A 13,343-nucleotide genomic window follows, 5' to 3' on the forward strand; every position below is an offset into this window, starting at 1 on the left:
ATTTGTGGGGTAAGGGTCTTCACGAGGTAGGAAAGGCTGTCTTACCAGTTAGAGCTGCTGAGCATACTACCTTTAGCTGTTTCCAGTGTGTAGGCTGTGGGGACCAGGAGTGGCCTGTGCTAGGCACTGTGCTGCTACATCCCCTAGCTCTGGGAGCTGTTCATGGAGAAGATGTTGATGGCTGTTAGATATGAGTTGATTCTATCATATACCTACCAATATGGTAAGCTTCTTCCCAGAACAACTCATGAACGTCCCTCATCAGTATCTATGGGACACTAATTCCAAGGTCCCCACCTGGGGGTTCTAAAATCCATGGGTCCTAATCTCTTTTATATATAAGTTGGCATAGTGTTTACACAGAACTTATTTGTCCTCCTGTATACTATATATTTCTCCTGCATATACCTATAATGCCAGCATTCATAGGCTGAGGTAAGAGAATCACAAGTTCCAGGTCACTTGGGCTACAGTGTTATACTCTATCTCAAAACAAATAAAAATTACTTCAAGATTACTTACACCTAACCCAATATAAATATGACCCTGTAAATAACAGTGGCTGCATTGCCTTGTTTAAGAAATAAGAGCACAAGTCTCCACATGCTCACAACACATGAGAGGTTTTTGGTTTTTCAAGGTAGGGTCTCAGCACATCCCAGGCTAACCTGGAATTCACTCTGTAGCCCAGGCTGGCTTGAACTCAACAGCATTCGCCTACCTCTGCCTCCCGAGTGCTGGGATTATAGGTATGTGCCATCATACCTGGCTCAGAAGTAAATTTAAAAAAATGTTTTAAGCTGGGCATGGTGGCACACGCCTTTAATCCCAGCACTCGGTAGACAGAGGTAGGAGGACCACTGTGAGTTCAAGGCCACCCTGAGACTCCATCGTGAATTCCAGGTTAGCGTGGGCTAGAGTGAGACCCTGCCTCAACAACAACAACAACAACAACAAAATCTTTCAGTACCTGTCGTGGTGGGGCACATCTTTTATCCCAGCACTCGGGAGGCAGTGGTAGAAGAATCACTGAGTTTGAGGCCACCCTAAGATGACATAGTGAATTCCAGGTCAGCTTGGGCTAGAGTGAGACTCTGCCTCAAAAACCAAAACATACTTCTCAAGTCAACTAACGTAGGTTGTGTTTGAAAATATCATAATAATACTTAAAACTTTGTATGTTGATTCAGAAGAAAAATTTAAGCCAGGAGTGGTGATACACACCTTTAATCCCAGCACTTGGAAGGCAGAGGCAGGATTGCCATGAGTTTGAGGCCAGCTTGAGACTATATAGTGAATTCTGGGTCACCCTGGGCTAGAGTGAGACCCTACCTCAAAAAAAAGAAAAAGAAAAATTTATGGGCCTGGGAAGATGGCTCAGTAGTTAAAAGCACATACTTACAAAGCTTGCAAGCCTGACTTCAGTTTCAAGCCACCCATGTAAACTGGATGCAGAGAGCAGCACAGGTGTCTAGCATTTGTTTGAATGACAAGAGGCCCTGGCATGTGCACACACACATGCTCACACACAAAAAAATTTAGGGCTGGGAGATGGCTCAGTTGTTAAATGTACTTGCAAAGCCTGCCAGCCTAGATTTAATTCCTTTTGGGTGTTTGTTTTTGAGGTAGGGTCTTGGGTCTAGCCCAAGCTGACCTGTAATTCACTATGTAGTCTCAAGGTGGCCTCGAACTCAAAGTGATCCTCATGTCGGCCTCCCTAGTGCTGGGATTAAAGGTGTATACCACCATGCCCAGTCCCTGGATTCAGTTCCTAAACATCCACATAGATCTAGGTATCAAAAGTAGCACCTGCAGAAATATTTTTTAAAAATAAATAAAATTGTTTAAAAAGTTTCTTTTTAGCTGGGTGGTAGTCAGCCTGGGACTACAGAGTACATTCTAGGTTAGCCTGGGCTAGAGTGAGACCCAACTTGAAAAAAAAAAGTTTCTTTTAAGAGCCTGAAGGCCAGGCCTTGGTGATAACAGCATGTCCTGGTGACAGTAAAATTCTGGGTTCTAGTTAGGGCTGTGAAGTATACTTCCTAGACACCATGTGGTCCATGGAGTAGCTAGACCCATCTGGAAGGACAGAACTGGGCAGATTTGGAGCTGGTGAGACATTCAGCCCCACCGACATAGGGCCTCCTAGTGATGTTGGGAGGTCTGGCTGTCTTAGCCTGCCAGAGGGCATACAGCTGGGACTTCCCTGTGGGAGGTGTTGGGCTGGGCACCCAGGCTGCCGGGGTAGAAATTGTTTTGGATTGTCACTGATGTACTTTTATTTTTTTTTTCCCCTTTGTCCTTTTTTCTGGGCTCCTTACTGTTTTCTGTATCTCCCCACTTCTCCCTTCCCCTACCCTCTCCCATCCCCTTTTTCCCTTCCCCACCCGGTCTTGTTCTCTAACATACCTCTTCTCGGCCTCTGTGTGTTGTCTCTCAGTTGGAGGTTCTGCACTACCGACTCAGTGTCTCCAGCGCCCTCCACAGCCCTGTTCAACCTGGCCTCCAGGCCCTCCACGCCTACCAAGTACTGGGCATGGTGGGAAATGCAGTGGGCTTTGGGGGGCATATCCTTAGAAAGCGAGAAGGTAGGGCTGGGGGTGTAGCAAAGTGCTAGTGTTTCCCTAGCATGGGAGGCCCTGGGGACCCTCAGCACTGCCAGGGTAGGTGGGGGAGATTAACAGCAAACAGGATGATAGGATGCTTATGTGACTGTGGGAAGGATGGCCAGGACTGTCCCTCCAGGAACTCCATAGAATGCTAGGTGAGGTGGGGTGGTGTTGCAGAATGAAGTGGACTGCCAGCTCCTAGGAGGGTGCCACCTCCTTTCTGAGCTCAGGGACGATGCCACAGTCTAGGGTGTAAGGCTGTATGTAAAGAAGGGGTAAAGAGCCAGGCGTGGTGGTACACGCCTTTAATCCCAGCACTCTCGAGGCAGAGGTAGGAAGATTGCTGTGAGTTCAAGGCCACCCTGAGACTACATGGTGAATTCCAGGTCAGCCTGAGCTAGAGTGAGAGTCTACCTCCGAGGGGGGGCGGTAGGAAGAGTAATGAATGCTGTTGGGATGAGGGTGAAGGTGAGGTTGGTTGGGGAGCTACTGCCTGGTCTGAAGCTTTAGTCTTTTAGAGTTAATTAGCTCATGTGCTTATATATCTTAGTCCCGCTTCGGTTATTAATAACAAGCATACTGCCACAGACTAGTAAATTACTAAGAAAGCGCCTTCCTTCGGCTCTCAGTTCCAGTCTAAGGTTGAAGGGCTGCATCTAGCAATGGCCTCATTGCTGGCTGGCAGAGTCCTGAGGCAACACAGAGCATCACATAGCAGGAGTTTGGAAGACTATGGTGACCTAACCAGACCAGCATTTGGGAGGTGGAGGCAGGAGGATTGTGAGTTTGAGGCCAGCCTTGGCTACATAGTGAAACCTTGTCTCAAAAAAAGGAGGGCCGGGGATGTAGCTCAGGGCTGAGACCTTGCCTGATATGCCCTGTGTTTAATCCCCAGCAATACTACCAGTCATAATCATAATCACTGATACTGTAATGAACCTAACCAGTCTGGCTTTATGTCTGCTTACTCTGGAGGCAGCCAGTTAGTCTGCCAATCACATGAGTGGACTAACCCTCATGAGGTTCGGGTTCTTATCACCTCATCAAGGTCACCTGGCCCTACCTCCTAATTCCTCATGGTGTGAATTAAATTTCAATGTGAGTTTCAAAGGGGAAAAACTTTTGTTGTATTTCATATTTCACCTTATATTTTCTTCAAAATGCAAACTTACTGTGCAAAGACATTAAAATTATACATAAGCACATAGGTAGACAGAAGAAAATGACATAGATCCCTCAGGCTTGGCCAGTGAGGTGATCACCTAGGCCAGTGGGAGCTGGGGTTTTTTGTTTTGTTTTGTTTTTGTTTTTTCGAGGTAGGGTCTTGTTCTAGCCCAGGCTGACCTGGAATTCACAATGTAGTCTCAGGGTGGCCTCGAACTCATGGTGATACTCCTACCTCTGCCTCCCAAGTGCTGGGATTAAAGGCGTGTGTCACCACGCGACCCCCCTTTTTTTTTTTTTGATTGAGACAAGGTTTCACTATGTAACCCTGGCTGTCCTGGAACTTGCTGTGTAGACCAGGAAGGCCTAGAGTTTATGGCTGTCTCTCTGCCTCTGCCTCTGCCTCCTGAATGCTGAGATTATACACATGTGCCACCATGCCTGGCCGTTGCGGAGGCATTTTCCAACCAGGGAGGACTGAGTGGACAGTGCTGTAGGCAGAGCCTGTGTGTGGTCTAATGCACCCTGGGTGTGCCACAGGGCCAGGCCTTAGTATTTTAAGTGCGTTGAGGCCCAAAGGGAGAGGCAAGTGTGGGGAGCAGTTGTGTCTGACTGGACTCAGTCCTTCCTCTAGATGCCTGCTCCACTTCCTGCCCCATAGTACACTTCTAAGGTGCCTACAAGCACCCAAGTGCTGAAAACCAGAGAGGTCGTACAGCCTGGAAAAGGCTTCCCCTTTGATTCCTGGTCTCAAAGATCTTGCTAACAAACTCAGCTCACAAGCTTGAGGGTGTTCTTATCCCGAGGGTTTTAACTGACTTCATGTCCTACTGGCAACAGAGGAAGTGGCACCCTGGCTGTGACCAGGAGGGAGTGGAGGTTGGAGGGGTTGGGGTTGTGGCTGGAGAAGGAGCTGGGGAGAAAGGAGACATTCCTACTTCAGCCAGGTGACCCCTGGTGAGCTTTCTGCACATGTCCAGGAGGGAAGTGGGAAACCCCAGGTCCAGAGCCTGGCTGGGTCACTAGTCTACTCCCTTTCATTCTCTGGCTTGCCAGGAGTGAGGGCAAGGGCTTCAGAGGCCCAGCACAGACAGCAGGGTCTGAGGGTGCATGGCCGAGTGTTGCCAAGGTGGGTTTGGGGTCATTTTGCAGACTTGTCTGCTCTTGCCAGCCCACCTGAGGGCAGGTACTGGGCCACATGCTTCAGTGGTAGTGAGTTGTTTTGAGTTCAGATCCAGCAGCACGAGGTGTGTCCACTGATTCCAGGCGCCACTCCTGGCCTGGCCTGGCCTGTGAGGGAACAGAGAGTGACCTGGAGCAGGATGTAGTGGGACCTGGGGCCTGAGCACTGGGTGCTGCAGACCTCCTCGGGTCTTGATACCTTCCTCCTCTACCGTAGGAATCATTTATCCCCACTGAGGAGCATGTGCTGGTGGTGCGTCTGCTGCTGAAACACCTGCATGCCTTTGCTAACAGCCTGAAGTCAGAGCAGGCCTTGCCCTCTGCACACTCCCATGCCACCAGCCCTCTGGAGGAGTTCAAGCGGTGAGTGTGAAGTGCTCTTGAGCCTCTGGCTTTCCTCTTGTGCACAGTGGTGCCCACTGTAACCTTCACCAGATCAAAGAGCATGTGAGGCCTTTGCAGTGCTGGACACAGGGAAAATGGCTGACCCCTCTTGGGCCTGTTTGACTTTGCTTGCCTCTCCCCATCTTAGCTCCTTAGCTCTAAGGGCTCAGCCTACTGGCTGCTTCTGCTCTGGAAGCCTGCCCTCCACATGGGCCTCTGTAGTAAGATGGGGCAGTTCACTATAGTCTGGCTTTCCAGGCTGCTTGGGGCCTGAAGAGCAGGCACCTTGTGTGAAGGAATTACTGGTTCAGCCTCCTGTGTACTGTGTCCTCTGAAGAACCAAACTAGAAGCAGATCTTGCCTTTGGGAAGAGCCTACTGTTCCCTTTGGTAGAGCAGACTTGCACGCCACATCTGGCCCTGTAAGCAGGTAGATCCATGCTCCTGGGCAGGTGGCATCCAGTGACCCTCCTGTCCCTATAGGGCTGCTGTGCCACGGTTTGTCCAGCAGAAGCTCTATGTCTTCCTGCAGCGCTGTTTTGGCCACTGGCCTCTGGATGCGTCCTTCAGAGCTGTAAGCATGGGCCCCTTAAACCCTCCTTGTTTGGTGGGCAGATGAGGGAAGGAGGCTGTCGCCACAGGACTCAGAGAGGCATCCCTGGGGAGCTGCCATTCTTCTCAGCTTTGGGTACAGATGAGCCCTGCCTTGCCCAGTGGCTCCTGGGGGCTAGCATGAGTGTGTGAGTCCCTGTTGTGCCCCACTGGGGACATGTGGGAGGAGCTGCTCACTGAGATAAGGAAAAGAGGCTAGAATTCAGCAGGGACCCCAAGCTCCCTCAAAAGATGTGGCTCAAAGCCCAGTGCCCCACCCTATAGCTGTCAGAACACACATGTCCTTTACTAGGTCCTGGAGATGTGGCTGAGCTACCTGCAGCCATGGAGGTATGCCCTTGAGAAGCAGGCTCAGAACAGCGACTCCCAGCCACGGTGTGTGTCGGAAAAGTGGTGAGTCATCATGCTCCTCCCAGCATTCCCATGTCCCTTAGTAGAAGCTGCCTCAGTGGCACAGACTGACTTAGGGGCCTGTGCTTTGGTTCTGTGCTGTTTGGGGTCCGGCTCCAGAGAGAATTTCCCAAGGAAACCGTGATCTTATTATGTCCTCTCTCTTTGCTTTGGCCGTTTCTCTTGAGAAGGGCCCTTAGCTTGAGGCTGAGTTGTCCGAGGGGCCAAGATGTGACCCACCTCAATCCTGCCTTTACTGTGACTCCTCTTCTGTAGACCTGCAAGTGGACAGGTAGAGTCAGGAAGAGAGCTGTAGAGGCGTGGTGGTGCATGCCTTTAATCCCAGCACTTGAGAGGCAGAGCTAGGAGAATTGCTGAGTTTGAGGCCACCCTGAGACTACATAGTGAATTCCAGGTCAGCCAGAGCTAGAGTGAGACCCTACCTTGAAAAACCAAAAAAAGAAAAGAAAAGGAGGAGGTCTACCCCAGGGTTCTTCAGACTGGCTCCCAACCTACCACCTGTCCCCCAGGGCACCCTTCATCCAGGAAAACCTGTTGATGTATACCAAGCTGTTTGTGGGCTTCCTGAACCGCGCACTCCGCACAGACCTGGTCAGCCCTAAGAATGCACTCATGGTATTCCGAGTGGCCAAAGTCTTTGCCCAGCCTAACCTGGCTGAAATGATCCAGAAAGGTGAGTCCTTGGCCCTAGGCTAGCCAGGCTGGCTGACTTAGTGGACCAGGTTCTCAGCTGGTCAACAGTGGCACTTAGAGAGGAATCCAGAGATGCTATATGCTCCAGGGCGTGCAAGGTGGCATGACCCAGGCTGGCATGGGGACTTCAGGTGCACATCAGTGTGAAGGCTTTGAGCCTGGCTGATCCTTCCCTGCCCCATGCTAGAAGCCAGATAGGGTGACCAAAGAGAGGGGCAGCAGAACCACAGGCTGTAGCTCTTTTGAGTGCTGACTGTCCTTGAGTGGCGGGTGGTATCAGGAGGCAGTCCTGGTCCTCCATGAGCTTTCCAGGTTTGTGTTGTCAGACGTTGGCTTCTGTTGCTCTCTTGGTGGTTTTCTTCTGGTCACAGCTGTGCAGAAACCTCAGGAACTGCTCTAGAGGCCTGCCAGTGGGACCTGGGCGGGCACACCGTCCTGGGAAACAGGTGCAAGGCTCATGTCCTGCTTTTCAGGTGAGCAGCTCTTCCTGGAGCCAGAACTCGTCATTACTCACCGGCAGCACCGCCTCTTCACAGCTCCCACAATCACTGGTAGTTTCCTGTCACCATGGCCCCCAGCTGTGACCGATGCCTCATTCAAGGTGAAGAGCCACGTCTACAGCCTGGAGGGCCAGGATTGCAAGTACACCCCCATGTTTGGGCCTGAGGTCCGGACCCTGGTAAGTGGTCAGAGAGGGGCCCCTGAAGCTGTGGCCAGCAGAACTAGGGAGGGGAGCCACAATTGAGAAAAGAAAGGGTCTGTGTGTTGACTGAGATGTGTTAGACCTCCCCTGTCTTCTGAGTAATGGCTTGTTTGGGTTTTTCTGATTAAGGATCATACATAACTCTTAACGTGTCCTACCTTGTCCCTTTTACATCTATGTGTGCACTATTTCTGGGGTGGGCTCCTCAGGGCCACCCTGCCCAAATGGCAAGTGGCCCCTGGCCTGTGATGGCTCCTTAAGACAGTAGGTCTGTCTGCGCCTCCCTTCCAGGTCTTGCGCCTTGCTCAGCTCATCACACAGGCCAAGCAGACTGCCAAGTCCATCTCTGACCAGTGTATAGATAGCCCTGCTGGCCGCCCCTTCCTGTCATGGCTTGGCTTCAGCCCCACAGACTCAAATAGCTCGTACTCATCCAATGACCTGGATGAGATGGGCCAGGACAGCATCCGCAAGACAGATGAGTACTTGGAGAAAGCCCTGGAGTACCTGCGTCAGATATTCCGAGTATGTCCTCCACTGCATGGCTCCCTCTGTCACTGTGGTGGGGTAGAGACCGGTCACTTTCCTTCCTTATGAAGTTGAAAGCAGAGGCATTTCTCTCACAGCTTAGTGAAGCCCAGCTCGCCCAGCTCACACTTGCCCTGGGGGCCGCACAGGACGAGAATGGGAAGAAGCAGCTTCCAGACTGCATTGTGGGGGAAGATGGACTCATCCTGACGCCCTTGGGCCGCTACCAGGTAAAAGGCCCATGTCACCTTTGGCATGTGTTGCTCGTGTGATCTTCCATCATTCTTTTCCCCTCAGTAAACAGAGGGATCCTCTGATTGTATGCAAAGATGTATTTTCTGAACCATCCCTATGGCCTGGGTTCCTAGATAATCAATGGGCTGCGGAGATTTGAAATTGAATACCAGGGGGATTTGGAGCTGCAGCCCATTCGGAGCTATGAGATCGCCAGTCTGGTCCGGGTGCTCTTCCGGCTGTCCTCTGCCATCAACCACAGAGTGAGTGGCGGGGGCAACTGACCTGTCTATACATAGCTTCCAGAGGGTTCTTCTGCCCTGAGCAGCATCCTCCCCTTCACAACCCTGTCTATCCTGCAGGAAACTCTGGGTAGGGTGAGCCTGAGAATTACCTGTCCCAGGGGTGGAATGGAAGGGAGGCTGATCTGTTGTCCTAAAGCCTGTGGTACCTGTCGTGCCCAACCCCTCTGAGCCCTTGTTTGTGTTTTAGTTTGCAGGCCAGATGGCAGCCCTGTGCTCCCGGGATGACTTCCTTGGCAGCTTCTGCCGCTACCACCTTACCGCATCTACGCAAGGCAGTAGGCACCTGCTGAGCCCTGTGGGGCGGAGACAGATGGCCAGTCCTGCCCGGGGCCCCAGGCTCAGCCTGCGCTTTCTGGGCAGTTACCGGACGCTGCTCTCTCTCCTGCTGGCCTTCTTTGTGGCCTCTCTGTTCTGCATCGGGCCTCTGGCCTGCTCCCTGCTCCTGGTCCTGTGCTACCTCCTCTACGCTATGGCCATGACCCTGCTCACCGAGCGGGGGAAGCTGCACCAGCTCTGAGTGGCTGCCCACGGCCTCCATGCAGACCCACGGGGTTTACTGCAGTGCCTGCAGGGCACTTCCAAGCCAGTGTATGTCATCTTTGGATTCTTGGCCTTGTTTTTCAACAAAGTGGAGTCATTTGAGAGAACCTGGAATGGGATGGAGATGGTCCACGTTTGAATGGTGTCAGAAGTCTCATGAGGACAAGCAGAGCTAGCTGTGGGTACCTTGCCATGCAGAGCTCAGGGACTAGTGTGCCCCCCACAGGCTGTAGGCCTGTGCTGTATGGGTGACCCAATTTAGTCCTGTCCATGATGTGAGTGGAATAGGCTGTGATGTCTTCTCTCCCTGTGGAGTATCAGGAGAGTAGCTCAACATCTCCTTCAGGAAAAAATCTGTTTCTAAGAGATTCCAGAAACATAACAGCTCTCTTGATTGACAGTTTTAAAACTCGGTTTTGCCACCACATTTGGCAAAGCAAGGATCAGCCTCTTCTCCAAGCTGGTCAGTCCCAGGAAGACTCAGAACATAGGTGTGGGGCAGGACAGAGCTTTGCCTGTGGCCCCCAAGCTGTCCAGTGAGCACATTGCTCACCCCAGAGCCCAGGGTGTCAGGCCGGCGTCGCAGATGAGTGCCGGTGTGTGGCAGCATGGAGATGGAGGCAGGCACTCCCATCTGTTGTTGATAAGCAAAGATAGCCAGTGGGACCATTTCACCCTCAGTTAAACTAAGTGCTCCCGGATACCTTTGATAGCGTATATGACACTACCTCCACAGACAAAGCTAGGCCACCATGAGTGGAGTGTCACCTTTGTCATCCTGCAGATGACAAACCAGCAACAGCATCTCCACGGAGATTTTTAAACCAAGCTTTTGTATTGGTGTATATGAGGTTTTTATAAAAATGCTGTTTCAACTTGTAAATGTTGGACTTTGTATTTTGTTGTAATTTCGGAATACATCTTGGGACCCATGACCAAAAGTCAGATCAAATTTTCCAACCACGAGTCAGAATAAATTATTCTTGCTTCAGAGGTTGTCAGTGACTGATGGCTGCACGTGCGCCTGCACAGGGTCCCCGGACGTGGGAACTGCGGCAGTGCCTGCGGGGCAGCTGCCCCACCACCGTTTCTCTCCAGGGCAGCTAGGTCCATCTCCAGCAGCAACAGCACAGTCAAGGCAGCTGAGCTGGCACTGAAGAGGGAGGCGGAGCCAGGCCCTGTCGGGTGTGAGCGGCACACCCTTTCCTTTCTGCTTAAGCTGTCGGAAGTGCTTTGTAGAAGGGCTGAGCCATGAGCAGCTCCAGGTCAGCAGCACCCCTGGAGCACTGGGCAGCTGCCCCGTGAGTGTCTGAAGTTCGCACTCCCTTAATTTATCTCCTTACCGGTAACACTGACTGATGTGGGGGGGGGGTTGTTTTTTGAGGGAAGGTCTCATAGCCCACTATGGAACTTACTCTGTAGCCCAGGCTGGGGTTGGTATGAACCATCATTCCTGATTTGAGATTTCTCTTAAAAATTTTTACTTTTGATGTGCTGGGAACAGAACCCTGAGCTAGGCAAGCACCTGTCTCCGAATTGCACCCTGAGCCAACAAGAGCTGATTTGTATATACCCTTCATTTTAGAAATTAGTTCTGAGGGCTGGAGAAATGCCTCAGCAGTTAGGGCACTTGCCTGCGTAGCCTAATGACTCTGGATCAATTCACCAGTAGCCACATAAAGCCAGATGTATCTGGAGTTTGTTTATTTGCAGTGGCAATAGGCCTTGAGGTCTCAATTTTCTCTCTTTGCCTTTTTCCCATTCTCTTGAACTCACATTGATCCTCCTACCTCTGCCTCCCAAGTGCTGGGATTAAAGGCAAGCGCCACCATGCCCAGCTGATAAATATATGTATATATATATGTGTGTGTGTGTATTTTTTTTTTTAAAGACCAGGCATGGTGGTGTATACCTTTAATCCCAGTAATTGGGAGGCAGGGGTAGCTGTATCGTTGTGAGTTTGAGGCCAGCCTAAGACTACATAGTGAATTCAGGTCAGTCTGGGCTAGAGTGAGACCCTACCTCAAAAAAAGAAAGGGCTTTTAGTGGTTAAGTGCTTGCCTGTGAAGCCTAAGGACCGTGGTTCGAGGCTGGATTCCCCAGGACCCACATTAGCCAGATGCACAAGGGGGCACACACATCTGGAATTTGTTTGCCACGGCTGGAGGTCCTGACACACCCATTCTCTCTTTCTCTGTCACTCTCAAATAAATAAAAAGAAAAAGAAAGAAGGAGGGAGGGAGGGAGGGTGGGGCAGGACAGTCAACCTGCTGTGAACAAACTTCAGATGTGTGCGCCCCTTGTGGCGCATGTGTGACATTGTGTGCTTGCATCACTGTGTCTGGCCATGTGGGACCTGGAGATTTAAATTGAGTTCCTGGGCTTCACAGGCAAGCACCTTACCGGCTAAGCCATCCCTCCAGCCCCAAATTAATAATTTTTTTTTTTTTTAATTTGAGAGCGACAGACTCAGAGAGAAAGACAGATAGAGGGAGAGAGAGAGAATGGGCGCGCCAGGGCTTCCAGCCTCTGCAAATGAACTCCAGACGCGTGCGCCCCCTTGTGCATCTGGCTAACGTGGGACCTGGGGAACCGAGCCTCGAATCGGGGTCCTTAGGCTTCATAGGCAAGCGCTTAACCGCTAAGCCATCCCTCCAGCCCCAAATTAATAATTTTTAAAGAAATGGGTCAAGGTGAAGTTAAGGGTCTCCCACTCCACCCTTTTCCTCAACACCTGCAGCCATATCCATCATGTGTTGGTTGCTGACAAGACAGCTTCTGCTTTGTCTTTGTCTTGGTCTCCCTGGAACCCTGTACACTCATGGGCATGCGCTTGAGGGTCCACTAAGGATTTGTGGGGAGTTTGTGGTTTTGGACGCTTCACAGCGCTGGTTCCAGACTTATCACTATTTCCAAGTCGCTTTGGTGTCTCCACTTTTTGTCTGCAGTCACCACACACACTCCAAGCTCTTCTGTTTGCAGCCTGGGTTTCCTTCTTTGACAACCTACTGACTACAGATGCACTTTTACTCCAGCCCTATTTTTCTTTTTTTTTCTCTCTCTCTCTCTCGTTTTTTTTTTTTTTTTTGGTCTTTCCTGTACTTCAGATAGCTGTTTTCTATTTTATCCACACAGATTTTGTGATCATTGGAAGTAGACTTTTAAAAAATATCTTTATTTGAGAGAGGAGAGGGAGAGAGAGAATGTGTGTGCCAGGACCTCCAGCTATTGCAAATGAACTCCAGATGCATGCGCCACCTTGTGCATGGGCTTATGTGGTGCCTGGGAATTGAACCTGGGTCCTTAGGCTTCGCAGGCAAGGGCCTTAACTGCTAAGCCATCTTTCCAGCCCAGAAGTTGATTCTTTTTTTTTCTCAATTTTCATTAACATTTCCATGATTATAAAAAACATCCCATGGGCTTCTGTGTGAGAATGAAAATACTTAGTAGCAGAGGCCAGTAAGTTGAAAAGGAGACATAAAGGGTGGAGAAAGGAAGGGAAGAGGATACTTAATAGGTTGATATTGTATATATGTAATTACAATGATTGTAATGGGAGGTAATATGATTGAGAATGGAATTTCAAACGGGAAAGTGTGGGGTTGGGGAGGGAGGGAATTACCATGGGATATATTTTATAATCATGGAAAATGTTAATAAAAATTAAAAAAAAAAAAAAAAAAACATCCCATGGTAATACCTTCCCTCTCCCCACCCCCAGAAGTTGATTCTTGAATAACCATAGTTATTCAAAAAGCAAACAATTAAAACAAGATAGGCTGGAGTTAGTTCATTTGCAGTAGATGGAGGCCTTGGTATGCCCATTCTGTCTGCCTTTTTCTCTTGCTCTCTCCTTCCCTCCACTCTCTCATTCAAATAAATAGATAAAATATTAAAAAATAAAAACCACAAAAATGGGCTGGAGAGATGATGTAGTGGTTAAAGTACTTGCCTGCAAAATTAAAGGACCCAGGTTCAA

The 13,343-nt window shown here is 50.2% G+C and overlaps 1 protein-coding gene across 3 annotated transcripts in view; it reads left to right on the forward strand.

The window, feature by feature from the left end:
- Window positions 1-10,355, forward strand: part of Smpd4 (sphingomyelin phosphodiesterase 4) — a 25,340-nt gene extending 14,985 nt beyond the window's left edge. The window contains exons 11-20 of one of the 3 annotated variants that reach the window (XM_045132279.1): window positions 2,441-2,539; window positions 5,173-5,318; window positions 5,822-5,912; window positions 6,243-6,343; window positions 6,871-7,034; window positions 7,528-7,733; window positions 8,049-8,282; window positions 8,384-8,515; window positions 8,654-8,782; window positions 9,012-10,355. In XM_045132279.1, coding sequence (XP_044988214.1) covers window positions 2,441-2,539; window positions 5,173-5,318; window positions 5,822-5,912; window positions 6,243-6,343; window positions 6,871-7,034; window positions 7,528-7,733; window positions 8,049-8,282; window positions 8,384-8,515; window positions 8,654-8,782; window positions 9,012-9,341 — 1,632 coding nt within the window. In that variant the 3' untranslated portion in view covers window positions 9,342-10,355. The remainder of the gene's footprint in view (window positions 1-2,440; window positions 2,540-5,172; window positions 5,319-5,821; window positions 5,913-6,242; window positions 6,344-6,870; window positions 7,035-7,527; window positions 7,734-8,048; window positions 8,283-8,383; window positions 8,516-8,653; window positions 8,783-9,011) is intronic. The other 2 variants (XM_004670797.2, XM_004670798.2) reach the window with 2 other exon arrangements.
- Window positions 10,356-13,343: the final 2,988 nt, after the last annotated feature.

Source organism: Jaculus jaculus, chromosome 13, assembly GCF_020740685.1.
Source record: "Jaculus jaculus isolate mJacJac1 chromosome 13, mJacJac1.mat.Y.cur, whole genome shotgun sequence".
Lineage (NCBI taxonomy): Eukaryota > Metazoa > Chordata > Mammalia > Rodentia > Dipodidae > Jaculus > Jaculus jaculus.